At 24.2% G+C, this 20,321-nt stretch overlaps 1 protein-coding gene and 2 non-coding genes across 3 annotated transcripts; 1 reads left to right on the top strand and 2 right to left on the bottom strand.

Moving 5' to 3' along the window:
- Positions 1–2,659: 2,659 nt before the first annotated feature.
- On the bottom strand, positions 2,660–2,681 carry Bma-mir-36.2. The gene has a single exon (XR_006228157.1). It is a non-coding gene; the product is annotated as a microRNA Bma-mir-36.2,a (microRNA).
- A 106-nt stretch (positions 2,682–2,787) lies between these two features.
- Positions 2,788–2,808, bottom strand: Bma-mir-2b.2. Its single transcript, XR_006228154.1, has one exon. It is a non-coding gene; the product is annotated as a microRNA Bma-mir-2b.2,a (microRNA).
- An 11,163-nt stretch (positions 2,809–13,971) lies between these two features.
- On the top strand, positions 13,972–19,384 carry Bm11495 (Uncharacterized protein; the record flags this gene model as incomplete). Its single annotated transcript, XM_043079311.1, has 6 exons — positions 13,972–14,058; positions 14,534–14,599; positions 14,815–14,955; positions 18,473–18,538; positions 18,695–18,757; positions 19,238–19,384. 6 exons carry the CDS (start codon positions 13,972–13,974, stop codon positions 19,382–19,384), a joined length of 570 nt encoding a protein of 189 aa, XP_042935245.1.
- Positions 19,385–20,321: the final 937 nt, after the last annotated feature.

Below are 20,321 nucleotides of genomic sequence, written 5' to 3'. Positions count from 1 at the left end.
GAGGGAGAGAGAAAGAGAAAGAGAGGGAGAGAGAATAGGTGTTCATATGAGAAGGGGAAAAAGAAAACAGAAAAAGTAAATAGAAAAAAAAAAAAGGGCGCTTTATTTTAATAACCGCCTCTCAATGAATTAAGTATATTTGGTATATGATAGTAAAGATAACAATGATTATTATTATCATTACTATAGTGATATTATTGTATTATCACTACTAATCATTATCATGAGCAGAATAACTATTCAAAAGACCGACACTCTTTACTATTTCATTGAAATAGTTTTGGTATACTGTAAATCATACAAAAACGCTTTTTGACTTTAACTCTTATTAAATGTAAAATGAATAAATTTCATTTTATTATTTTTTTTTTTCATCACTTCAATTCTTTCTTACTTCATTTTTTTTTTTTTTTTCAATTGAAAAAGATTTAGTTATGTATTTTTTTTTTTTTGAGCTAAATTAACCATTTAACTTTTTTTTTTTACAATATTTTAATTCAATAATCGATGGAATAATTGAAATTTATGACCGATATATTTTCAGTTTGTAAATTATACAATTATATTTTCAATCTATGATAATTGATAAAAAATTTTTTTATAATAGAGAAACAAAAATATTAAGAATATTTGTAAATAATATTTTGAAAAATTTTGTAATTTTTTTTGTTTTTTTTTTTTTCCTATTCTAATAATCTCTTTACTAATTATCTATAAAATGTAAATTGGAAATATTATTGCATTTTGAAGTAACCTTAAAAAAAGAAAAAATTTTTCATTTATGTCATTCATCGATTACTGAAATGAAATATTGAATGGCAAAAGAAATCAGAAAAGGAAGTAGTCAATTTAGATTACATTTAATTAATTATTGCAAATATATTATTAATTACGTCCATTTTTTATTGACTGCTGGAAAAATGGTAACGAATTGACCAATTAATTTTAGTTTTTTTTTTTCTTTGAACTGCTAATTAATTTAGTTTTTTTTTTTAATTATTTTTTATCTAAATTAACTATTTCACTTTTTTCTCACCAATATTTCAATTCAGTTTTTGATGGAATGAGTGAAATTCTCTTCCACAATAATATTTACAAAATTTACATTTGTGATATTGATAAGAAATTTTGGAGTGTAAAAACAAAATATTAAAACTTTTATTGAATGATATTTTGGAAAATATATATATATATTAATAATTTTTGCTAAATTTCCCTGAAAAAAATAAATAAAACAATATTCAATAATCGATGTTGTATCGTTCCGATTGGATATGTCTTTGTCAACAAATGCAAATCGATTAATAGTGACCCAATTATTGAATATTTAAAAAAATAAAAATAAAAATCATATGATATGAAATTAAAATGAAAAAAGGCTGAAGTGAAAATAGAATTGAGTAGGCGTAATTTTTAATAAATTTGATTAATTTCAAATAAATTTGACTATATTAAAGATCTATTTTTATTGAACAGATTTCTCTTCTTTTCTTTATTTATTTTTTTTTTTTTTTTTTTTAGTAAAATTAGATTAAAATTCACAATTGGTTACATTTGTTGCTTATTTGCGAGTACTTAAAATTCTTTTAAAATAATTTTTCTTCTCATATTTCATAATAATTCAATTTTTTGTGTGCATTTTTGTCATTTTGATCTAATTTCACTTTTATTTTAATTTCTGAACAAAATAATTTTCTTCTAATAAATTAATAATTTCAATTATGAATTAATGATTACTTGTAATTTTAATTTAATTAATGATTACTAGTATGCTTGCAATATTTATTTCTTTTTTAAAAAACCTTAATTGTCATTTATGTTACCTTTCATAATATGTTGCAGTAATTATTTCACATGTGCACAATTCATGCATAAAAATGATGTAACTTTAGAGAAATTAGCTAATAACAGAAAGCATTGAAAAGCTAATAGCTAATGTCATACTGTAGCACTACTAAATGTTCATTACTTAATAGCTGATAAGCTTCATTTGTATTTTCATTCATTTTAAAAATAAATTCATTTTCAAAGTTTGTTCAAATTTGCAATGCATAAAACAATCTCATACAATATATTAACAATACTTTGAACGCTATGAATTCTATAATATTTTGATTAATTGAAAATAAAACTTTTCATCCTTCTCCTTTATTTTAAATTAAATTTTTTTTTTTTGTCTTGTATTGTTGTTGCTTTTTAAATGTTATATTCATAGTTGGAAAACAAATTAGTGATTAATATCATAAATATTTATTGGCCAATATGAAATCCTACAAGTACCAAAAAACGATGGCAATTGCTATTTAAATTGTTTTTTCATTATTTACTTTGAATTGATTTTTTTAATTGTACATAACTATTTTATTAGGTATTATGTTGATAGATATGATAAAACATTGTTCAAATATAGGATAATTTTTTTTTTTTTTTTTTTTTATTTACATTTAGGATAATTTTCAAGACTTTTTAGGGATATTTCAAGATTTCAGAAACATTCAAGATTTTTTATTTTATTTTTTACATTCAGAATCTTTTGGGATATCAGTGAAACGATTTTCAATCTACTCATTATTGTATGAAAATGAAGTCAAAGTATGATCAACGTTCAGCTTGAGGTTTCAAGAATTTGTGTAGATGAGACGGAAATGTACCGTACCTATGCGGAACAATGTCTCCGGTGAGCAAATTGATTTTCAAGCTCTACCGTGAGAGACTATCCCGAATAGCTACAGTTTCGACATTAGCAGTAGTTTGGTGTGGGATATCTCGGGAGTAGCACAAGTGCAGTCGCTGCATCGGGTCTGTGATGTGAGCAACAACCAATTATACAACATATCACAGACGATACAACTACCGCTCCTTGAGGAGTTTCCAGGTAATCCAGGACCAATCAGGAAACGGAAGAAGGTAATCATTTGGTAACTGAATGACTTCGATACCAAGATTGGCTGCTTTTATAGGGAAATTTGAGGGCGTTGCTAAAAAATAGGCGCCATGTTATGTGACGTTTCCAGGAATTCCATTGGATCAGATCTATCGGTTTGTGGATCACCGGGATAAATGAAGTGGGGCATTTAACGGTAAACAAAATTGTTCTTTATCTCTGCTACAATCAATCTTATCTAATAGTGACCACTAGAGATGGAGTGACCAGTCCTCTAATTCTAACCATGTGGAACTCTTTTCCTAAGTACCATTCATTCAATCATTCAAACCTTCCAATCACGTCAAACAAATAAAGAAATAACCAAAAAAAAAACTAATTCAACAATTTCACACATTTTATAGACAAAAGAATGAAATATTTAAGTTTATTTGTATTATAAGTAGTTTGATGCAACCGTAAAATTAATTAATTTTAGCAATTGACATCAAAATAATGTAACTTTATAAAAATTATTCGAATCAGAGTGAATGAAAAAATGAAAAATTCCTTTACAAAATGATTTAAAGGACTACTGTCTCCTCTGTAATAATATCATATCAGTTTTTTTCTTAGATTCTGACAAATATGATTGGATGAAAGAAATAAATATTAGAAATTGAAAACATTGAATCTCATACTTCCAACAAATTCTATCAATGTATTTAATATTATCAATAATGCAAATTGAAGTTGCAAGAGCTAAAGTTATGCTATTTAAACAATATTATGTGCTTTCATATTTCCGAAAATAAACCAAATTGTTTTTCAATTTTTTAAAAGATTCAAAATATTTCGAACATAATATGAACTCAAAATAATTAGTTGACGATTAAATGAATTTAAATGTCAGATGTTTACAGTTAATATTCAGAATTTTATTGTCATTTATTCGTTTAAATATTTCGAAGGAATACATTTAGCTTCTCAAATGATTATAAGCATTGCAAAGCTTATTTATTATTTTAAAACAATTTAATAAACATAAAAAAAATTTATCAAAAAGAAAGAATGAAAGAATTGAAAATATAAAACTTTTGGAACTATTTGTGATATAATCGTTTGAGTTTATCGCAATAACAAATAATTAACTTAGTAATAGCAAATAATTAGTAAAAAATATGAAATAGCAAATTGTATTGCTTTTTTTTGTGATTGTTTTATTGAATGAAATGCATAAAATTTTAAATTATTTCTTATTATACAAAATTATTGAGAAACCAATTTTGTCATTCATTTCACAAATGTATTATTTGATTTGCTTTTTATTGCTTAATGTTTTTTTTTTTTTTTTTTCTAAATTTGACCCCTTGAAAACTGACCTTTTCCAAATTCTGTCCTCTCCAAAGTTGATCTGACCTCTAATATTGATTTTACAATAACTGTTAGCAACAAAATTGAGTTAAAAATTCTGTTTTTTCTATTTTCATTTTTTAAGCTAATCCTTTTTCTACATATTTTTTTAACATATTGTTGCCTTTTTTTCGTGAAATGATTTTTTTTTTAAGTGTCAAAAAAGAAAAATAAATAATGTTTTGCAACTTTTATATAAAAAGAAGTGATTTGTAATTGTTTTTCCATATTTTTCTAATTTATTCTGATTTTGAGGATTACCGCTGCAATGGATATCATTTATCAATCATTTAATATTTTAATTAAATTCAAAAAAACAAAATAAAAAAAAAAAATAATTCAACAATTTCATTAATTTTATAATCAACACAATGAAATATTCAAACTAAATATTCAATGGAATCATTGTAAATAGTTTTCGTGAAATTCTTAAAAATTTCTAATCTTAGTAAATACCCAAAACAATCAAAAAGGAATGTCTATGTGATATCTAATCTAATATCATCCATTGTGATAACATCATATCATTAATTTTTTTTTTTTGATCTAATGCATAATAAGTTAAAATTAATTGTTATTAAAAAAAAAGCAATAATAGCACTAATAATAATTATATGATCAACGATATTAATAACAAATTATTATTTAATAAATAATAAATGAAAAACAAAAATTACTTCATTTTTTAAATAATATTTTAAATTAGAAGCAATTATACAATAATAACTTTACTTTTAAGTTTTTCTATTTCTAAATTTTATAAAAATTTTAAAATTCCTGATAATATTAGATTTGAAATACTTTTTTATTTCATTTAACGATTGATTTTCGTTAGTATAATAATTAACGGACTAATTAATATCACTTTAATATAATTTTATGAATTACTTCAATGGAATATTGACAAAATAACAAATGTTCACTTGGATGAATAACTTTAATACAATTTACAAATGTTTAAAAAAAAAAAGAAAAGGAAATAATCAAATTTAAATGTTTATTGTTTATTTCTAAAATAATATTTCCAGCAATAATTACAAGTAATAACTCATATTCAAAATAGAGTGATAATATCTTAAGTTTAAACATACTTAGTAAAAAAATGCTTTGAAATGTTGTCACAAATATCCTCACCAATGATTTTCAAATTTTATATGATGTCTTATCATTCAATTAATGCAGTCATTTCTGTAAATAAAAAATTTGTTTTCAAATGTTTTATTAATAAATAATTCAGTATTTTTTCATCTTTCGATAATTAATGATATTAATTTATCATTTTAATATACTACAGCTTAGATCAAAAAAAAAAAGTGATATGATGTTATCACAATGGATGATATTAGATTAGGTATCACATAGACATTCTGTTTTGATCGTTTTGGGTATTTATTAAGATCAGAAATTTGTTAAGAATTTCACGAAAACTATTTACAATGATATTATTAAATATTTCATTGTGTTGATTATAAAATTAATGAAATTGTTGAATTATTTCTTTTTTTATTTTGTTTCACAGATGGTAAAATTATATATTTTTAACTTAAATAATTCTAACTTTTTTTTCATCCTTTAATTTTAAGTATTATTTATTCTTCTGCATTTATCCATAGCATATTAAGTAAATTCCTGGTTACGGAAAATTGATTTGGTTGCATCAGTAAATTCAAGTAGATCAAAGTGATCTATTTTTCTTACAATAATCGATAATCACTAATACAGCTTTTTTAACTTGTAATTATTGTTGGAAGTATAACCATTTTTACTTTCTCAAAATAATTTCAGATTGCAAAAATAGTAAACTAAAAAACTTTAAATTTCAAAGAAAAAAAAGAAACAAAAACAAAAAAAGGACATCAAAAGTTGTGAATATTATTACAGATTGGAAATTAAAGTCAGTCATTAAGTTTAAGTTATAAATAGTTTGGGTTAAAATCAAATTTTTCTATCTTGATTGTAAAACTTTAATATTACTGCTGCAGATAATTTTATTTATTTATTTTTTATTTTATTATTATTATTATTTATAACGGACAGGGAAAATCGGATAAAGAAGTGGAAAAAGGTTTTATTTGTTAAAATTTGCATTAAATAAGAATCAAAAACGGTTACATTTTATATAATAATAAGTTATGTAATTATTGCAAAATTGTTTTAAAATGTTTTTTGCAAATTACATTGTTCATTTTATTGAAAATCGATGGAACAAGTTAGACACTTCAATTAATTCTCTTTCATTTTATTTCAAACTGTCTCTCCTAATTTGCAGGTACTAATTTCCTGATAGAAATATTAATATTTAAATCGATAATTCAATTTTCTCTGTTTACTATGCAAAGTTAACAGTAGTGATATTGTTGATATTGTTGTCAAAGTGATAATAACTGATAATGAATTAAGAGATGAAAATAATACGTTTTGCTAATTTAATTTTAAATTGAATGGCTGATGGACAATCTAAACTATTTGATTATAATAATTTCGGCACTGTGAGTTCCAAATGATTCATTCACTCAACTTTAACTTTTTTAAGTAATTTATTAATTCTGAAAAATACAGTTCCATGCCTTTATTACAAATTTAAATAATTTTAAGTTCAAAACTTGAATAATGAAAATTTTGATGAAATAAATAATATCTAATGAAGAGTTGATATGTTCAAAGTTTCTTCTGTTTTACTATTTTTAGAATTTAACAAGAAAAAAAAAATAGTAAATCCTCAGAAATTTTATGTTAATATTAAGAATTAATTATTGATTTCTTCCTCACTTTCAAATTATAATTTAATCATAATTGAAATTAGAATTTTAAATTGATTTTAAATGTACAAAAAAAAAAAAAAAAAAAAAAAAAACTATTTGTAAATGTTGATAGAAATTTCAATTTCACAAATTAATAAAATATTAAAAAGTATTTTCTTTTTCTTTTTTTCTCTTTTTATTTTACCAAAAATATTTGTTACATTTGTCACCATAATACTTCACTTTTCTCTTTCTTTTTTTTATTCTTAATATCTTGATGCAGACAGTAAGAGTTGTTTACTGGTATGCAAATGTCCTTCTGACCCTACCGCCAAAATATTGTTTACCGAATGGACATACCGCGGAATTATGTAATATGTAGAGATGGAGAATCTCCATGTGTCATATATTTTCCATAATCTTTTTTTTTTTTTTTTTTTTTTCATTCCACTACATTCAATAATTATTTGATTAGAATAAGCAAATTGTTTTTTTTTTTTTTTTTTAAGTATTATACGGTGAACATAACAAATACCACAAATATTACTTTTAATAATAATAAAATAAATAAAAAAATGCTTCTAGTAGTAGTAATAATAAAAATAATAATTAATAACAATTATTTCAATAATAGTTGATAATAATAATAATAATAAACATTACTGCTACTATAATCATTAATTAACATTGATCTTTGATAGAATCTTAAAATTTTCATATAATCTTAATTGAAATGAATCAATTAGCATTTAATCGATCAAAAAAAAAAAAAGGCAAATCAATGGATGAAAATAAGAAGTTAAAAAAATCAAAAATTCATACATACATAATTTACAATTCCATATAAATAAAATTTTTTTTTCTCATTTAAACAAAAAGTAAAAGTATTTATTAATACCAATTTTCTTGTGTAAAAAAAAAAAGAAACAAACTAAATTAAGCAAGAAAATATAAACATTTTATGGTTAATATACACATATATCATAAATTATAACAGTAATTTTTTCGTTTCTCATAATAATAAAAAAAAAAAATTGATTTAAATAAAAATTAATAAGTAATTGTCGTATCTCTTAAAAAATTTCATTATATTTGTATAAATACCCTATTAAATTGTTAAAGAAAAAGCAAAATTGAAAAAAATTTTTTATCAATTTTTATTAATTCTTTTTTTTTTTTGTAGATTATCAATGAAAGATATCAATTGATAAGAGATTATGTACAAGTACAACGACACTGGCAATAGCTAACTGATAATGAAAGTGAACGATGTTCAGGTTGCATAATACCTTCAGGTGTGCAACTTGCACCTGCAATTTCAATTTCCATTATTACTCTATGCCATATTTTCAGAGATTATAGTTTGTGATAATAAAAGAATGAGTGAAAAAAAAAAGAAATAAAATTTAATAATAAGTATAAAATTATAATAAATGTAAAAGAAAGAAATTATTTTGTAATTGTAATTTCATAAATTTGCAATAATTTATAATTATGTAGCAATAATATTTTAAAAATTGAATTATTATAATAATATCTCATTTACATTCTAATTTGATATGAAAAATTTATTCAGTCGATGTAATTAATGCAGAGCACGGATTAATTAATTATCATTCGTTATATTTCACTAATTGAATGAGCACGAAGAGATTAAAGTTTATATATTTATATTTTAAAAAATTTAGGAAATATTATTGATAATTCTTGATTTCTTGGTTATATTATCAATATTTATTTATTAAATTAACCTAAAATATGTTAAATTTTCATTTTTTTGTAGCTTTTATCAAACAAACATTTCATATTCAATGCAAAAAGGAAGAAAAAAATAAAGGGAAAAAGTAAACAAAAAAATAAATTAAAACTTATTTGATCATTTAGCTATTTTTATAGATATTTTAAAGTAAAATATTCTTTTTCAGAAAAAAAAAAGATCTGAAAGCTATATAAATTATCATTTTTAACTTTTATGCTAATTTATATTCAATTAAAAAAAGAACTATAATGAAATAATGAAATTTGTGGTTTTTTTAAAAAATATTCAAAAATATGTATCGTTTAATAATATTTTCAGTTAAACAACGAATGCGAAACATTCATTAATGCCAAAAAAAATTTGTTGAAATTAAAAGAAAAGTTTTGATTAAATTAAATTTGTTACTTTACTTTCGGAATTATTTGCATTTTCATGTAACATCGATATGTGCAATTTTTTTTGTTCATTTTTCTTTATAAACCGTATTTTTTCTGACTAAATCGTTGCTTATAATAAAATAACCAATTAAAATTTTAATTTGATTCTTTGCAATCATAAATTTTTGACTTATTAATATTATCAATAATTTTATTTTTTATTTTTCAAATTATTTATTTATTTATTTTTCAATTATTGCAGTAATTTTCATTTTGCAATTAATTTCCATTGCACTTTCTTTTCTTATTTAGTATTTTTGTGATTTTACGCATTTATTACAAAATTTAAGTAACAAATAAATTAATTTAATATGTAAAGTTTCATTTATTATTCTCATTTTTAGCATACTTTTGCAATAAACAAATCAATTATTGTAGTAAATGTCATAAAACTTTTGTGATAAATGTTGTATAATGCTTTTATGATTATCATTTTGATAAATTATCATCATTATACATGTTAAATAAATATTACCTTTGCTTTTTAATAATATTATGTTTTCAAATGATATTTTACAAATGATAAATGATAATCACTATATATGTTATAAATATTACCTATGGTTTTTAATATTATTAAATTTTCAATTGATATTTTATAAATGATAATTATCATTTTAATAAATGATAATCACTATATATGTTATAAAATATTACTTATGGTTTTTTATATTATTATATTATCAAGTGATATTTTACAAATGATAAATGATAATAATTATTTTAATAAATGATAATCATTATATATGTTTTATAAATATTAGCTATGGGTTTTTAATATTATTAAATTTTCAAGTGATATTTTATAAATGATAATTATCATTTTAATAAATGATAACCATTATATATGTTTTATAAATATTACCTATGGTTTTTTAATATTATTATATTATTAAGTGCTATTTTAAAAATTTACTAACTTTTATTTCTGTAATTTCGTTTTTGTTTTTTGTTAATTTACATTTCTTTTTTTCTCTTTTTTCTTTTTCCTTTTTTTTTGCAGCTATTAAAAAATATACATTGTTTACGCATATGCCAAATGATGCAACCGCCAAAAAATTGTTTACCGCTTGGACACATCAATCGAAATGAGCAGAAAAAATAAAAGGGAATGTAATCAGATGGATAATAAATCTGACAGAAGAAAGAGAGGGAGAGAGAGAGAGAGAGAAATAAGTGAGAATAAGAAATGAGGGAGAAGAATATTTGAAGGTTACTTATTAATCAAACAATTTTATCAATTCAATTATTCAAATATCCTTATCTAGCAAAATGAATGGATAATAAAATGAGAAAAAAGATTGGAACAAATTGAATGATAAATTTTTAAGTTAAACTTTTTTGATGGATTTGAAATATATGATACAGTATTTATATGATTAAGTATTATCTGTTGATGAGTAATATTATCACTAATCAGTTTTGTTCCATTCTTTTGATATGCTTTGATAAGTAATCGTTTGATAAGTAAACCTATTCGTTCTTTTTATAATTTAATACTTGTTAATATTTTTTTTAATAAATGAAACTGAGAATGATAATATATTTTTTTGGCTAACAATGAAAATAAATATGAATGATGAAAAAAACATAATTAGAAAGTAACAAATGATATGAGCCTAATTTGAATTATAATAATAAAAGTAAATGATCAAAATTATAATAATAATAAATAAAAATAACATTGAAAATAATAATAAAATAATATAAAAATCTTTAGCAGTATTCAACATTGCGTTTCTTATGAGAATCTAAAATAAAAAATGATTAAAAAACTTTAATTAAATTAATAAAACATATGCAAAAAATCAGGTATTATAAATTTATGAATTTGTATTTAAGATTTGGATGAAATTATATTGTAGATCAATGGATTGAAAAAGAAATGTGTCTATAAATACATTCATGTTTATCATTTATTTGAATCTTTTACATAAACGATCGTTCATTTTGATTATTTTAATTCAGTTTAATCAGACATACAATAATTCATTTCAAATTCTATAATTAAAATAAGCAATCATCAATTTCAAATATTCCAAAATATTTTTTTGTTTTTTTTTTTTTAGATATGCTATCATATACATATGATTATTTTACCTTGAAGGTAGCAATAAATTAACAAAGAGTGGATCTCTTTAAAGGTAATCTGATTAAAAGCATAATTTAAATATATCTCAAAATGGGTATGTTAAAAATTTTTTATTGTTTTATTGCTTACACTAACTTGTGAAAGTCATCAAAATTTAATTTGAAATTTAAATTTCTCTACTTGAAATATATATGAAATCGGTAAAATACTCATATTGGAGGATTAATTAATGAGAAAAAAAACTAATTTCTTTCATACTTTCTATAAATTTATTGCAATTCATCAAATTTTAATTAAATATCAGCTGCTGGATACTCTGTATGTGATTTAACAAAATATTTTTGAGCAAATTAAATTGAATATGTAAAAATTTAAATAACTTTAGCATATTCATATGTTCCAAAAATCTGATACAATAATTTGGGGATTCAAAATTAATAAAAATTATATAATTTAAAAAAGGAAATAGAGAATGCAAATTCTTTTAATTACAAGTAGTAAAAAATTAAAAATTTTACAGCACTCTTTGTGGAATTGCATCGCGTACTTTTATTTTCGACTAATAAAGGAAATCAGCAATTAATTTTAAACCTAATTTAAGAAAATATCAACAAATTAATTTCTAATTTTACATAATTTATGTTCCTCTGAAAAATTTATAACTGAAATAGTAATTTGAAAATAACTCTGAAATATGATAAAATAACTTTTAAATATCATCAAATTCTTGAAGTTAATTACACCACTCTAACCTACTTATCAATTTCAGTAATTATTTTTTCATCTTCTAAATTAATTATTGTGTAATCTTTTAACAATGAAAATATTTTGAACAAAAAAAAGTTTTTGTTTAATGAAATTCAATTTTTTTCTTTCACTTTTGCTTCAAATATCAGTATTGATTGTCTGCAAAAAAAACTGTTTTTGTATTATTTGCAAAAAATTTGACTATTCAATAAAAAAATAATTTTAGAACTTTTATTATAAAACACTTTTTTTTTTATTGTCAATCATTTGCTTAGCCATATTTTTAAGTGTGCTGCAATTGTTTATGAAATGTTATTGCCCATTTCATATCTTCAAAAATGTCACTTATCATTGACACATTTCAGAAATCGTTTGTTAAATTGAAAAATGAAAACTGCAAAAAACTGCATAATAAAAACTAGTGATAATGATAGCTACTATAATATAGATTACATGACATTATTCTTAAATTATCATCCATAAATTTATCATTCACTTTCTTTATTTTAAAAAATTTTTAAATCTAAGAATTTTTGCAATTCTAAAAAGAGCTAAATGTTATACCTAAAATTCTACATCTAGAAAAATTGCTTTTAGAGAAAAAGACGATAATTTTTTTTTTTTGAAATACTATTATTAAAATGTACTCTAATGTTTGTAAAATCCGTAATTGCAATTTTTAGCAAAAAAAGAAAGTGAACATAACTTATACAATGAGATACTGAATTATTACGGTTATACAGGTAATATAAGTTATACAGTAAAGTAAGCGAGTAGAAATGAGTCAATAAGTAGTTGCTGAAATATCAAAATAAGTATTCAAAATGATGAAAATTTTTCAGTAAAGAAGCAAGTGAACAATTCTTTTTGCAATAATCACAGAACACAAATGAACAAATGCGAAATGGAGTAATTCATGGAGTAAATTAAAATTTAAATAGACAATTGAATAAATAAATAAATATATATTTATATTTAGGCAAGCTGAAAACTAATAACATAATAAATCAGCATATCTTATCAATGTACTTTATCACACTATATTATTCGATATGCCTGAGTTAAACATTAAATAAAATTATTTTAAATATTAAAATTGTAGTATGGCATAATTATCCTTCCTATTATCATTCTGATAAAATGAATTATGTGATGCAAACGAACTGTTTAACGATTACCATCACTAAGTTAATGATATGATAAAAAAGAAAAGTAATAATACATATATAATACTTCATAACAAATATTCACTAGATATCAAAATTTAAATGATATGACAAAAAAAATGACAAAATTTAAATGATATTTAAATGATATGATATCACATGAGCAATCACTTTTTCGTGATCACAGCAGTATTATTTTTTCAATAATAACATATGATTAATTAATATATATTACACAATGGCAAATTACTATGTTCTACTTTCATTCCTTTCTTGCATAGGAATTATTTTTGATAAAAATTCAAATTTGAAATTAAATCATTTAATGAAAAAATAATGCAATATATATGTATTAAATGCTGCCATTGTAAATCATCTTCAAATTTCGTGCGAAAAATTTTCCCATATATCAAAATCTCAATAAAATATAGTATCATAAAAAAACCAATTTAATTATCATATCGAATTTTATCTTTCTGAATTTTTCCGCACACAATTTTTTAATTTTTATATCATATATAAATATATGTATATGTATGTATAGAAAAAATTTATTTTGTCATATTTAGTGAATGATTTGAAAAGGTTATTTATTATATAATGTAAGTTCCATTTTATTTTCATTCATTCTACTTAAAGTTAAGTATTATTTATTTTTTTTTATGGTATTTACACTTTTATTAATTACTAATGGAATTATTCTTTTCAGTTGTAACTTTTTATAAATAAAAAAATTTTGTTTTCAGCTTTAAAATGACATATCAAATGTTATATTGGTGGATGACTTTTGTAATACTTCAATTTTGCTTCACGATACTACTAGCAGATGATCGTATTTCGGTTTATTTTAATTTAAATTTAACTATCAGACAAACATTACATTTCACCCAATGAAATCATACTTTTTGCGTTAATAAAGAAATTACTATTATAAAAATATAACACAAATTATAAATTTATTATACAAATATTCTGCTATAATACAGATGAGAATTGCGTCATATGATTTTACGGATTAGCTATTATCTCCACTTTACGACAAAAGGAAAAGCTTACTTATTGTGTGTGTAATAACAAATTCAGCTTTTCATCATCCAAAATTTAACTCTTATTTCAATGACGAATACACTTCAATAATTGCTTTAATAACAGATTTAAATAGATGTGAAATTTCACTTAGAAATGCTATAATCTTTAAAATTTGAAAAACGATATCTTCTAATCATATCACCTATCCTTCAATTTCTTAATACAGATAATTCTGATGCAATAAACGAGATGTAATATTAATACTGTTTCAAATGATTTTTTGCAGAGTAGTTCTCCTGCATCTATTCCGGATGGAACTTCTCCGCACGATGATAACAAGTCTACAGTTAAAGTAATTCATTCCAAAAACCAACTTTAATGATATTTGAATTTTCAACGAGATTTGAAATTTCATAGAACCACAATTTGAAATATAACCGTTATAATTTAGATATTTTACATGGATGAATCACTTAATCATGTTGCCTGTTCTTTAATCTCTTAATACTACGTGTAATCTTAATATAACACGGACGTTAGCAATGTCTCCTAATATGAATGTTTCAGAGTGTCACCTCATCCACTCGAGAAAAATTACTTCGGTATGAAAAAGACGGTCTTGTAGCCAAAGCAATACATTCTAGTGCTATCGCTTTATCCAATCCAGGAAGATTGCTTTCGTATGAGAAAGTCGATCTTCCAGTCAAGGTAATATACATTTAATGCCTACTCTATGGGTAATAAAATTATGTAAAACTGTATCTTTGAAATGTAATCATAATGAATGAGGAAATCATACCTAGCGGAAAAGCTTTTTGAAGTTACGTTACGCACTACGCTGGTAATAGTATCCGGTAAGATCATAAGTCAGACTACTCTTATGTTATTAGCTTTAGAAAAACTATCCTGGGAATGACAACTGCAATTTCTAATTTGAACAGATGGTTGAGAAACCTCTACTAAAAAGTTATCCGTCTACGAGAAGAATGTTCCAAACAGATCTACGACCTGGAAATTTCGCTATCATCATCCAGATTTGTTACGTATGAAAGAATAATTTCAGGTGTAAAGTGCAAGACCTTTTCTTTGATAGTTATACTTCAGGTGCAAAGAATGAGACCATTTTTGTGATAGATGCACTTCAAGTGCAAAGTATGAGACTACTTTCCTGATAGATGCACTTCAGGTGCAAAGGATGAGACTACTTTACTGATAGATGCACTTCAGGTGCAAAGGATGCGACTATTTTCCTGATAGATGCACTTTAGGTGCAAAGGATGAGACTACTTTACTGATAGATGCACTTCAGGTGCAAAGGATGAGACTACTTTACTGATAGATGCACTTCAGGTGCAAAGGATGAGACTACTTTACTGATAGATGCACTTCAGGTGCAAAGGATGCGACTATTTTCCTGATAGATGCACTTTAGGTGCAAAGGATGACACGCTTTCCTTCATTTAAAAAGATTTTGTGTAGGCTCAAAGAAAAATACAGTTCCACAGAAATTTTCAGCAATAAATGAAAGACAAATGTTACGACAGAGTGTTCTAGAAGAGAAGATAGCTTAACCGTGCACGAAAGATTCCGGATGCATTCAGGAGTTTGGTTATTCAAGAATGGCTCAGAAATTTTTGTTTCAGTAGCATCCTGAATGATCGTTTTACTAGATCTATCAGAGATCTGACTTAACAAAGCTCATCTTCATGTTCTATCCGGTTATCCGATCAAAGTTAAATGGGAATTTTCTGTTATGTTCGAACCAAGACAAAAAAACAAAAGCCAAAGCTATGCTCAGACTGATTCATACTTCGAATAGTCAAATGTCAATCTACCACAATTACCTTCGAACTATCATGAATTAACATCATACTTTACTACGAAATTCAGGAAGAAGGTAGACTCAAAAAATATGTACCAGCTACATACTTTTCCGATCAAATAAATTCGAAAACGTTCCTATTCAGAAATTGATTTCATGATCAAAGCTGCTATTGACTTGCTGAGAGGTCATTCCGATCAAATTATCATTTCAAAAGTACACAATAAGCAACATATTGGATCTTTTCTAGAACAAATACCAGCTCATTAAGCTGATTTTGATGACATTCCAAGGAAGAAATTCGAAGTCAGCGATTTTGAAATTACTACAAAAAGGGATAACTTCCAGATCTATCATTTAAACCAGATTTACAGATACCTCTCCAACAACATTTCGACATTTCATCAAAAAATAGCTCCCTAGAATGCTTAGAATTCTCATCTACAAATTCAGGAAGATCGATGTAAGAAGATAAATGCTTATCAAGGATGTACACTAAGCTATTCTGTCTTGAACGAGAAACAGTTTTTCATCTTGCACGCAGTAAGTTCCAACAAAAACTTCGGCACATTCAAAAAAAAAAAAAGTGATGGATCAATCTAGCATAAAAGATTCAATTAGAAACAGACTCGAGCGATCCTAAAGGATTCTACAAAGTTTTGCACAGACCAATTTATCACAACTCTCTTATCACCTCAAATGGCTATTCTCTTCTCACACAAAGTCCTTCTTTCTCTACTAATAGTCTGAACAATTTCAATTTCTCTTCAGTGTCCACTGTTCAGGTAAAGGAACAAAATATTATTCAACAACCAACGAAAATTAAACTGGACTTAACTCCCAGGACTATAACTGATAAAATCTAGCAAAGTCTCTGGGCTTGATAGAATATCATCCAAAATCTGGAAGCGTGGAAGCCAAGCATTTCAAGCTAAATTTCACGAGATTATTGTGGAATTATTCGCTGGGATACAATCTGTGTAGCAGGAAAGGAGAGAAGTCCAATTGTTTACGCAAAATATTAAACTATGTTTACTCGATGCTTTCTACAACTGCAAGATTTTGCAACACTAATGACCGTTATTGTCCACAATACTTCTACCTAAGAGCTAATATGGTTTTTGTAACTAATAAAAACATCACAAACATGACATCTGTTCTGGAAATAATGTGACACTACAAAACGAAAGATTTGTAACTATGACCTTTGTTGACCTAACCAAACCATTTCACATCGTAAGCAGTGTGAGAGGGTTTATGGCTAATCTTTGAATGATTAGGATACCTCTTTCAAGTTTCTAAATGATCATATCCGGATAATCGGTGATGCGAAACAATTGCATGCTCGTAGCAGCCCTTCATATCATTCTTCAAAATGCTTCAAGGACTTACAGTATACTTCGATAAAGGGAACGGTATTTACATTCGATATCGTACCGACGGGAACCCTTCTACGCCATTTTGTCCAAGAGCAACTCTTCCGCCCATGTTACCCATAAAAAAGCGCCCTTGTAACGTATAACTACCTGCTTCGCAAAAATTATAGAGATTTTCAGACTGGACATCAATTTGAAAACAAAGGTTCTGTACTAACGACCACCATGACTAGATTACTGTCAGTCTCATGTCATCTTGTAGATTTATCTAAGCTTAAATTAACCCAGCAATTTGCATATTCAGGAAGTATCATTTTCTCAATCGTCAAGATCGACAAAAAGATTGTTAACAGAAAATGCATCTAAAACATTTGGGATACTCTATTAAAAAAAGAATGAAATAATAATACCTGTATAAAAATACCAGAATTAGTGCCTATAGAACTGTGCATTGTCCACTCATCTAAATCATACTGCTATTACCTGTAACTCGTTGAATGGTTCCGTTAGCCTTCCTCTCACCTTATCCAAAATATCTATTACAGTAAGCGTAATCAACATTACCATTCTCCAATAAGCAGAAGCTATTACTGTTGAATAAGTTAAGTTTTTTAGAATGAAAAATTGTCTTCTTAGAAAAGTTCACTCAGCAATGAATTCACTACTAACTGCCAACAATAGATATGTTTCAAAAAAGAGTACAAGAATTCTCTCTGAAATAATCTCTTAACCTTGAACACATCAACTATTCACTCTAACCTTAGATCAAGAAATTTGGTGACAGTCATTTGAAAAGTCCCTATCTTGTAAATTGTAAAGATAACATATTAATTGTAACACCTGGTAGGCAACTCTAATGTCATTCTATTGTGTCGTTTGCAACTTAATTCAACCACCAACTCATTTGCAACAAGCATGAATAAATCTATCATCATAAATAGTTTACAACAGTCAAATTGTTGAGAGTGCAAGCAGTTCTAATGTAATACGAAGATTAACATTATTTCAAGTGATTTTTTTTTTTCAGAACAACTTTCCAGCATCTATTCGGGACAGAAATTCTTTGCACGATGATAACCAACTTACATTTAAGGTAATATATCTCAGTGATTAGACTATCCATAATGACAGATTCAATTCATGGAACTGTGGAATTGAAAAGACAACCGTTATAAGTAATACAAGTAATTTTGATTTAATATGAATATTTAATAACATTATTCCAAATGATTTTTTTTTTTTTTTTTAGAAGAATTCACCGTCATTTGTTTTGGAACAAAAACCATCATCTAAAATCGGTTCCGCAGCTAAAGTAATACATTTCAGTGATTGTATTTTATTCATAACAGATATGAAATTGCATTGAATTGTATCATTGAATCATTGACATATAACTATAATAATTTAGGAAAAGAACATCTTGCATTGATTAAGTAAACGAAAAATGCTTTCTTGTGTCTCATAATAATATAAATTAATTTTGACATAATATGAATGGTTAATATTGCTTTAAATGATTTCTCTCAAATAATTTATTCAATATTCTTTGCAAAAACAATTATTTTAGTTTTTTAGATTAAGGTATTTAATAATTTTTTTGTAGTATGACATTTAAGATTACACGAGAATTCTTTTTAGATGACAAATCATATAATTCAATCTTATGAATACTTTTTTGACCACAACAGAGCACTTTTTATTTATTTCAAATTTCAAAGAATACTTTAGCTAGCTACAATAAATCATTTTCCACTTACATTTATTTTCATTAGAATTTGTATGTTTATTTTAGGTACCCAGAAAAAGACTACCAACGAAACAACGAGTTAGACTTGGAAATCGATCTAGGTTTCGATTTCGTCCACGAGGAAAATTTGGTTTATTGGCAAGCGTTGTTGGAAGTGCTGTTTCTGGGATTATCGATAACCTTCGAAAATAATGATTAATTCGACTTTTTTAATTTTCTCTATCGACTTTTTAAATGATACAATTGAATAAAGCATTTGAGAGTAACAACAATTTAATGATTTAACATTTTCCTTTATATAATTTTCACTTCATATTGTTCAAATTTTACTTTAAAATAATAGCAAATTATTTTTTATTTGAAAAATCCTTTCTAAGTCCATTAAAATAATAGCAAATTATTTTTATTCAAAAAAACATCCTGGAAATAATTTTCCTAAATAAAGTTATTTACTTATAATTCGAAATTTATTTTCAAATTTAACAAAATAATTGTTGATTGACAATAAATTTTTTGATTAATTTTTCGCACTGTTACTATTCAATATGCAATTATTTATCATATCAATTCTTCCTTTTTACTGATTTAAGTATTTTTTTTAAAACAAAAAAAAAAAAAAAAAAAAAAAAAAAACAAAAAACAAACAAACGAAAAAAAAATTCTCTAATAAAATTCAAAACAAAAAAAATTCTCTAATAAAATTTTTGTTTTGTGACAAAAAAATTACAAAATCTGATGCAAGAATTTGAGGATTTGAAATTATCACTTTAAAATTAAAATTAAAAACAATATATTCTAAAATAAGAAATGAAGAATAAAAATTTTTTGTAATTGTGAGTAATCAAAAAATAAAAAATATATAGCACTCATTATAGATTTATGTCAATTATTTTTATTTTGCATTGATCGAAGAAATCGTTACTGTTAGCTAATGGAAGAAATGTCAGAAAATTAGTTTTTTTTATTTTTCATAATTTATCTCTTTATAACAAAAAATCATTGTTGAAAGAATAATTTGGAAATAATTTTGAAATTTAATAAAATAAATTTTAAAGAGCATCAAATTCTCTGTTCTCAAACTCTTCTTCCTTTCTTATCAATTTCATCTCATGTTAATCAAAGAAATGAC

The sequence above is a fragment of the Brugia malayi genome (assembly GCF_000002995.4).
Source record: "Brugia malayi strain FR3 genome assembly, contig: Bm_v4_Chr2_contig_001, whole genome shotgun sequence".
Taxonomy (NCBI): Eukaryota; Metazoa; Nematoda; class Chromadorea; order Rhabditida; family Onchocercidae; genus Brugia; species Brugia malayi.
This window is presented reverse-complemented; position numbering and strand designations above follow the sequence as displayed.